Below are 9,259 nucleotides of genomic sequence, written 5' to 3' on the forward strand. Positions count from 1 at the left end.
TCCTGAATACAAATGACAGAAAGGAAATGGCAATATTTAACACTATCTCTCAGGCAAATTTGAATGCTGTTTCATGAAACAAAGAAAAGAAACTTCTGTAGCCCAAAGAGATTCCTCCTGTTAAATATCAAAGGCTTGCTGAAAACAACAGAGGAGAGCTTCTCAAAGAAAGGTCTCAAGAATCCTTTATAACAAAGTTAGGCAAACTTAATGTAGACGTCACTACTCCCCCACCCCCACAATTATCATTCATTCTCAAACTCTCACTTATAATTTGATCCAACCAAACTAGGTCAAAGTCTTTAGTAAAGTTTTCTTCTAGACCTGACAAAATCTTTTGGATTTTTACTGCATTAATAAGTTTTAGACAAACTAATCTTTGGACTTTTCTTCCATTCATTCTTTAAACCTGTCTAAATGATGCTTTATAACTTACCTTGATGGATTCCAAGAAATGCAACTGCAGCTTAGCTTACATGAGATTTCATGCTGCAGTGACCACTGACTGAGATTCATAACATCAGGAGCTTCGTATATCCTCACTACTCCATCTGCCGAACAGGTTGCTAACATAAGACCCATATGCTTGGGAGCAAACTTCACATCTGTAACAGATGTCCTACTGTCTACCAGAGTGGTCCTTTTTACCTGAAAGTAAATGCAGTAATCATTGAAGAAAAAAACGCTTCCATCAATTATTTAGTTACCAGTTTATGATGCAGTTGTGTGGCCATATAAATTGTCATGTACTAGTGCTCCAAGGTCTAGAGTTCTTAAAAATCCCTAAGGGCTTGCCTACAGACACTTTCAGCACCAGTGTAACTATACTGGTTAAGAACCATATACAGTTCAATTAGTCCAATCTATTGTGGGCACAATTATATCCATATAAAAGTGTTAATATTGATATAGCTTGATTAGGTAAGTTTACCAAAACCAGTTTCTAACCAAATAATTAAATCAGTGCACAAACAATGTATGTAGGCCAGTGAATAGCATCAAGCTCTAAGTTTGGAAACAATCTTGAAAATGTGGAACAAATGTGCACTGACAAGTATATCTGCCTGAATTTTCAGCCAACTTGAAACTATATGTCCGGGAGATGTGAAATACTCTGTTCATATAAATGGAGATGCTGACTGTGAGGCCTAATGATGATGTTTTCAAATATCAATATTGTTAACTATTTCACTGTTGATCATTTTAGAAGGAACATCAAGATAATATACTTCTTTGCTCTTGGTGATAGTTTTGGGTAGCTACAGGGGCCAGACAATTTGTTAAGATTTATAGGGATGAGAAATTTCAATCTCTTCCCCCCTATTTAGGGTAATCATCCCTCTAGCCAAAAAAGTGAAAGAGCGAACGTGCACACAGAGATACATTTGTGCATGCACACAGAGGTACATTTCCTCACCTGTATCAAAGCATGTTGCCTGTGCACTTAAAAAAACCACCAAAATCAGCTTCCACACCTGTTTTGAGGTGCCAAAAGCCGTAAATATCCCCTGCGCAGAAGTCAAACCTTTAACTTTTCACCCACCCATGATATTTAGGGTAATTATACATTTTGAATACCAAAATCTTTGCACGTTAAATTTGGTAACAGCCTAAAATGAGCTGAATATCAAAATAAAGGATACCATACTTATTGTTACATGCTGCACTGAGTGTGGGGGTAGGTGGGAGCAATCGTACATAATTCTGGGATTTCTGCTGCATAGGAAGGGTCTAATGTGCAACATAGAAGATTAGAATTTTGAGGTAAAAAATTTTTCCTCAGTGAATATTTTTTGAACAGAGAGAGGGAATACCAAAGTAAAATGTATAATATAAAAAGGCTGCAAATTTAGAGGTACACTCATCACTCTATAATGAAGTTGAGAAAAGGCAACAGGTTAGCTTGATGTTAGGAAACACTTCTTAATAGTGACATCTATTTGTCAGGTTGCATGCTGAAAACCATGCCAGTCATTTAAAACGAGCTTAGACAAAGCACAATCCTAAATTAACAAGGGCAATTGTCAAATAAATGACTATTATTTTATAGTAACAGAAAAGCTTCATGGAAAAGGACACTCTCTCTAGCTCTATTTGGGAACAGAAAATGGGTTGAAGAAAAGAGAACTCTCACCAAGTTACCATACTTGCAGTTTGGAACAATTTCTAATTTAGCCAAGTTCAGTCCTCTACAGGGTGGATAAAAATCAATTATTTTAAAAAAAAAAAAAAGATTTTTTTTTTTTAATTTAAATAGGATTTTTTTGATAAAATGCTTTTTGAGGAAAAAACCTATCTAAAGATAGTTTTAATTAAAATACATTATAGCTCAAAGATATCTTATCATGGAATAGGGATTATAAATTCTAATTCTATAGTATGAGACAATATATTCATGCAATGTTTAAGAAAAGTTTTGTAAATGAGTTCCAGTAGTTCATGGATTAGGGACCCAATATTATGGGGTCCCAGGGACTTCTGTATACATTATTTAGGTTAATCTTTCTATCTACCCAATGGGACTGAGTGCTCAGTCTACAAAATACCATCAGAGATGCTTAGTTTGGCAGTTCTCAAACTGTGGATTTGTGTCTCCAGAGATAACATGCTTGCTAACAGCAAAAATGTAGATAGATTATATAGACAGATTAGATAGGAGAAATAACAGACCTCAACCCTATTGTCCCTCTGCAAATTTGTGTACACAAAGTCAGTCCCTTACCTCTCTCTAAAAGTGCAAAGTTTCAAAAAGTTAAATGAACAGAAGATTGTTAGGGGCGGAATACATCTGGACAAGGAGAAGTCTGGAGATAAATGTGAGAAGGGAGGGACAGGCAGTAGAAACAGCAGTGAAACTGTTTGAGCAGCATATTCCAGAAGTTTTGAGGCTTTCTGAGCGTAGCCTTCATTGATTTGAGATCTACCATACCATTCTATCACTAGAAGGGAAAACCTATAATGGCAGCAGGCCGTAAAAGAGACCCAGTTTGGGTCTCATCTCTCTCTGAGTTGTGAAGAATATGTATTAAGGTTATAACAACCAGCAAGAATGCACTTTTATGCAGAAATCCATGATTAAATCAAGTCTTCCTGAATAGTGACTGAAATCAAATCCACCCTGGTCGTCTATTTAATTCTGGAGTTTTAGCAGCTGAAATCTGTGGTCCTTAATACTGAACAATCAATAGATGAGGCATAAAGTATAGGAGAATTAAAGTGTGTGTCAAAACTAACAATAATATTTCAAGTCTCACCCAGTGACTCTGCCCTCGAAGTTTATCATTCGACTCTCCCACTATTTCTTCCCATACTACAGCAGTTCTGTCAAAAGAACAGGAAGCCAGGACCTGTCCAAACTCAGGATGAGCCCATGTCACACGCCATACGGACCCACTGTGTGTCTGGGAAATAAAAAAACATTGCAGTCTGAAGTATGCGTATTTCACTTGGAATCATGGGAAATTTCAAGTTAATATCTTATTTTTAAGTAGTATCAAGTTTTCTAGGGAGGTAAGGAATTAAAGCTGTAAAAGCAAAAAAGTAACAAATCTAAAAGGCTTTTAAAGTACTTATTTCAAATGAATCCTCACTGATAAGGCTCCAAATTCTACATCAGCTATATTACTTATTGAAAACCATGTTCAAAATTCCATAGTCACTGGAAAGATCAACTACAAGTTAACCAATAAAGTATATGGGTTTATTTCTCAAGTTTAGACATTACTACTACACTCCTAAATTTGGAGAAGTGGTTAAGAAGCTAAAGAATGTGTATTGACATAGAAATGAAAGCTATATTTTAAACTGCCATATGCTGCTGCCATCATCTCTGGCTTCATGGGCACTTCTCCAAAGTCCATACGGAACACAGTTGATTTTCTTTCCTGCCTGCTGCTCCTTTTTCAAGTCTCTCTGTCTGCCTACTTCTTTTCCTAGAGGAAAAGGACTCCAGTTATACAAACTGCAAAACAACTCAAAAATTGACCACCACAGTTCTCTTGGGTAACTATGCCGATTGGCCTCATTGAGAAGCTCTTTTCCATAACTTTTTCTGAGAAGTCATGTCCTAATACTAGACCCCTCCAAATCCATGGAGATCTGCTTTACATCTGCAGATACCCACGGACCATTTTTGCAGATCCAACGCGGATACAAATTTTGTATCTCCACAGGGCTCTCTACCTATACAGTTGATTAAAATGACTTTTTGCCATTTTCATGTCCCATAATGAGACTAGAACAGGGGTGGGCAAACTTTCTGGCCTGAGAGCCACATTTGGGTGGGGAAATTGCATGCAGGGCTGGGGTTGGGGTGTGGGAGGGAGTGTGGGGTGCAGGAAGGGGCTCAGGGCAGGGGGCTGGGATGCAGGAGGTGTGCAGGGTACGGCAGAGGGGTGGGGCTCAGTAAAAATTAAGTTAATTTACACAACCAATAAAATAGTTTGAAGCAATGATAGAAAGTTATTATAAAGGCTAGATACAGTAAATACCAGTTCCACCATAATAAGCTTTGGTAGAATATTAAAAGAGCATAGCACCAATAAATTCCAATGTCAATACATGCCTCAGTAAGCATGAGCTGTGATGAATATATAAATTTTGGCAAGAAAAGTTGTGTATGTTCCTTGACGCCATAATTTCAACATCTAGCAAAAAGTCTTTAGGGCAGCAGGTTGGGGTGCAGGAGGGGGTTGTGGTGCAGGGTGCAGGAGGGGTTCGGGGTGCGGGCTCTGGCCCGGCGCTGCTTACCTTGAGCGGCTCCGGGATGGCAGTGGCGCACAATGGGGCTAAGGCAGGCTCCTTGCCTGCCCTGGCCCCGCGCCGCTCCCGGAAGCGGCCGGCACCACGCCTCTGCGGCCCCTGGTAGGGGGACAGAGGGCGCCACACGCCCTCGCCTGCGAGTACTTCCCCCAAAGCTCCCATTGGCCATGGTTCCCCGTTCCCAGCCAATGGGACCTGCAAGGGCAGAGCCCTCTGCCCCCGCAAGGGCCACAGAGACATGGTGCCGTATGCTTCCAGGTGCGGCATGGGGCCAGGGCAGGCAGGGAGCCTGCCTTAGCCCTGCTGCGCCAAAGGGTTGGCAATCCTGCAGGCTGGATCCAAAGCCCTGATGGCCTGGATCCGGGCCGTAGTTTGCCCACCCCTGGACTGGAAAATAATCCCAGTGATACACTGCAAAGTCTGAGCAACAATAACCAAAACTCTCTATTGTATTTTGTCTGTTCTGGCTACTGAAGTTACTGTACATTTACTAAACATATCTGTAAATATAATGAAGTCTATAGTAAAAAAAAAAAATCACTACAGCCTCTGCTCTTTAAACTTTGAGAAATGGGGTGAGACTGATGGACTTTTTAAAATGAGAATAATTGGATTTGCAAATTAGCAACATGATAATCCGGGAATTTCTACTGTACAAAACTATATGAGCCAGCAAATACTTCAGTAAGATTATTTACTGACAAAATACTGGGGAGTCCCTGGCATAACCATTGATAGTTATACTAAAATAATAATGCTTACCTTCCAGCTGGCAGTACAATGCCAATCCCCATTTTCACTTTTGTCCCAAACCTATTAAGAAACCAAAATGCAATCATATACTTTGTTGATATAAGCCTTTTCTTCCTGCAAGAAATGGAAGGTAAGCAAAACTTACAATACAATCCTTGCACACAGAGGCGCAATCCACATATACCATGTAGTAACCTTTTCCCCCTGAAAACCCTGCCCCTTCCTACATACATGCATCTACATGGAGGCAGTTTCAGGACTAGGTTGTAAGGTCAACTCATGCAAGCCATTTGAAAAACAGGAGCCTTATTTATTTTTGTATAAAAAAATTTATTAATAAAGGGACACATCCTGCTCACTTCATCTTAATCTGAGAATAGCATGAGAATTCAAAAAAATCTTAGTTTCACACCCTGTTACACTCAAGGTAAAAGCCTATAATAACTAAGCTGTGAAATTATGACTGCCTACACGTGTGTAAATTATATTATAAAGGTTATTACTGTAAGGCTACTTTGTTCAAAGAAAAATCCAGAATGTTCCACTGTGTCCAAGCAGAAAGATAACTGTATAACTGGAAACAAAACGTTAAAATGGTAAAAACTCAGCATTCCCAATACGGTGGCTGAAAGTTGTAGCTTAACATTGTTGATGTGAATAATTTTTCAACTCTTATGTAGTGATGTTTTTAAACAATTCAATATTATTTCAGTATATATACATCCAACCCAACAATTTTTAATAAAATACTTTTAAGATTAAAATTTTGATGCAACTGACGACCCCTCCCCCTTTGTGGGCCACTGTGGTCTAGTAAACAGGATATGAGGCTGAAGGCTGAATTTCTTATTCCCCCCTCCTCTAACTTCAGTATGATCTTGAACATATCACAACCTCTCTCTGCCTCAGTTACCCCACATGCAAAAAAAAAAAAAAAAAAGATAATCCTTACCCACCTTTACTGTGTTTTCAAATAAACCATGGAGGTAGTTACTGGTTAGTGCAGATAACTGAGTACACTGGATCTGGAATCTATTCCCAACTCTTCCTCTCATTCACTGTGTAATCTTAGGGTATGTCTACACTACCCACCGGATCAGCGGGTAGCAATCGATCTATTGGGGATCGATTTATCACATGTAGAGTAGACGCGATAAATCGATTCCCGATTGCTCTCCCGTTGATTGCTGAACTCCAGCTCAGCGAGAGGCGGAAGCAAAGTCGACGGGGGAGCCGCAGAAACTGACCCCGCGCCATGAGGACGCGAGCTAAGTCGAACTAAGATATGTCAACTTCAGCTACGCTATTCTCATAGCTGAAGTTGCGTATCTTAGGTCGATCCCCCCCAGTGTAGACCAGGCCTTAGATAAATCATGTTGCCTCCAGGCCCCACTTTATGGCCCTCTGATGCGACCCTGGTTGTAACCAGTTTAGGACACAACCACAGTTACAAACAATTTCCTAGATTTGTACCCTATTTGTAAAGCAGACGGGACTAAAAAATTACCAATACGTAACTTACAGGAGCACTGTGATACATAATGAATGTAAATCTTATCAAGGTTCTCTGATAAAAAGGTGCTATTATAAATGGAAAGTAATATTATAGTGTTCACGCAATGAACTCTAGAGCTAAACCTTCTATTCTAACGCGTATTTTCCCCCTTTTAACAATCACCCATAACTTTCTAAAGCACATTTTCTCCAGGCAGAAGTTAAACTTGTTCTCAGATCAAAGGTTGTTTGTTTTTTTAAGTTTGAGGTAAATTGGTCAAGTTATTTTTGAGTTACAGGAAAGCAGCAAAAACATATGACTTCAAGACTTTGACCAGCATTCCATTAACTTTACATAACTTAAAAGCAACTCATACTATACATTTCCCATTTACCATGATTTTAATCCTCACTGAGGGAGGAAAGAGCAAATTAAATATGAAAGAGTTGAGTAGTTTAAAGTGTGGGAATTAGAAAAGTACCTGTCTGAGCATACATGATAGAACATTTAACTCATTATTTACATTACTTCTGCTTAATTTTAAATTACAGTGCTATTAAATCTTCCAAACAATATAAAAAAGTTAAGTTTATTGTCACATCAGTCCTCTACAAGGAACCTGTTAACATTTTCTTTTCTTTAAAAAGAATAAAGTTAAATGCAATATGTTAATGTTAGCTATATAAAAGAAAGACTGAAAAATCATGTATTTGCAAATCAGGAAATGTCAAAAGTTGACAGTTCCAAAAAGCAATATGAACACAACATGCAAAATATTTTCTATTCTCGTTTTCTCTGCAAAATGTAAAACGTAATCTTTTTATAGTGTATATTTTATGCTATGTATAAAAATATGTACCATTTATAATATATTAAGGCAAGGTAGAAAACCAGCAAACAGAATACAGCATCAGAGTGCACTATGGTTAAACCCGGGCAGGAGAACCCTGAATATTTGGCATTTCTCGACTTGGGTGTTTGATTTCTCAGTTTTAATGAGTTGTTAATTCCTACGTTTATTTATTAATTATAACAAAACTCGGACCCCCCTCACTGTGGCTTCCTCCTCACTGCCCTGGTAATAACCCAGTAAGGTGCTCGGACACTACGTTTCTTTTACCCGCGGACACTCACACCTGCTCCCTTTAAGGCTTTGACCAGTACTAGGGCTCGCTAGTTACTCGGTGCCCGATACACGTGGCAGGGGCTGAAGGCTGCTGGCTGCCGCCCCCACCGCGGCTCTGAGGGAGCTACCAGAAGATGAACAAAACATTAACACTGGGCACTTCCCCGCGGAGGCCGCCGCGGGGCTTGGCGAGCAGCAGGCACGGCCCAGGGCGGCAGAGACGAGGAGAGGGGGGAGCTCTCACGGCACGGCTGGGCCTGGTGCCGGGCTCACGGGGCAGGCTGGACGTCGGTCAAAGCCGGCCGAACCCAAGTCTTGCCGCCCCCACAGAAGGACGGAACTATTGTAACCCTCCCCGTCCAGCCCTGGGCCCCGCTTCCCGCCCCCCGCAGCGCCCTCCCCGGGACTGAGCGGCTGGGGCGTCCTGGCGCCGGGCAGGGACACAGCGGCGGGGCCCCCGCACCTTGACGCTCTGGTCGCTGGAGCAGGTCGCCATGCGCCGCCCGTGGAAGTCGAAGGAGACATCGTGGATGAGGTCGCGGTGATCGGCCGCGATGCTGCGCGCCACGAACATCCCCCAGCCTGGGCCGCCGCCGGTTCCGCTTCCCTCCGAGCGCGCCGCTACGGCTTCCCCTCGCGCGGGGCAACCGCGCCTCGCTCTCACCCCCGGGACAGAGCGAAGGTGGCTCGCGCGTGCGCACGAGGGAGCGTCCCTCGCGCTCCATCAGAGGGCGAGCCGAGGCGTCACGCGCAGCGCAGGGAAGGCTGTTTCCTAGCGCTCGGGAATCTGCGCGAGCGCATCGTAGCCCCGCCTCCTGCTGCGGTTGTACGGGTGTTCTCTGGCGCTAGCCTTTCCCATATAAAAACAGGGAGGAGGCCTTGTGGCACCTTAGAGACTAACAAACTTATTTGGACATAAGCTTTTGTGGGCTATAACCTGGAATGCAAGTAGGGTGGTATGCTCCAGTTAGGGTGACCAGACAGCAAATGTGTAAAATCAGGACAGGGGTGGGGGGGGTAATAGGAGCCTATATAAGAAAAAGACCCAAAAATCAGGACTGTCCCTATAAAATCGGGACATCTGGTCACCCTAGCTCCAATATGCAGTACCAGCAAGAGATTTT

At 41.8% G+C, this 9,259-nt stretch overlaps 1 protein-coding gene across 3 annotated transcripts; it reads right to left on the reverse strand.

Moving 5' to 3' along the window:
* Positions 1 to 41: 41 nt before the first annotated feature.
* On the reverse strand, positions 42 to 8,919 carry LOC135980198 (nucleoporin SEH1). Of its 3 annotated transcripts, XM_065580245.1 has the most exons (5): positions 8,599 to 8,878; positions 6,018 to 6,088; positions 5,524 to 5,574; positions 3,255 to 3,401; positions 42 to 648 (listed from the first exon to the last, which is right to left on the reverse strand). In XM_065580245.1, the coding sequence occupies exons 1-5, from the start codon at positions 8,858 to 8,860 to the stop codon at positions 433 to 435; spliced, it is 747 nt and encodes a 248-aa protein (XP_065436317.1). In that variant the 5' UTR covers positions 8,861 to 8,878; the 3' UTR covers positions 42 to 432. The 3 variants fall into 3 exon arrangements, with proteins under 3 accessions (XP_065436317.1, XP_065436318.1, XP_065436319.1); XM_065580246.1 differs by lacking the exon at positions 6,018 to 6,088 and having other exon boundaries at positions 95 to 648; positions 8,599 to 8,919; XM_065580247.1 differs by lacking the exons at positions 42 to 648; positions 3,255 to 3,401 and adding an exon at positions 3,408 to 3,932 and having other exon boundaries at positions 8,599 to 8,887.
* Positions 8,920 to 9,259: the final 340 nt, after the last annotated feature.

Source organism: Chrysemys picta, unplaced genomic scaffold (assembly GCF_011386835.1).
Source record: "Chrysemys picta bellii isolate R12L10 unplaced genomic scaffold, ASM1138683v2 scaf2182, whole genome shotgun sequence".
Classification (NCBI taxonomy): domain Eukaryota; kingdom Metazoa; phylum Chordata; order Testudines; family Emydidae; genus Chrysemys; species Chrysemys picta.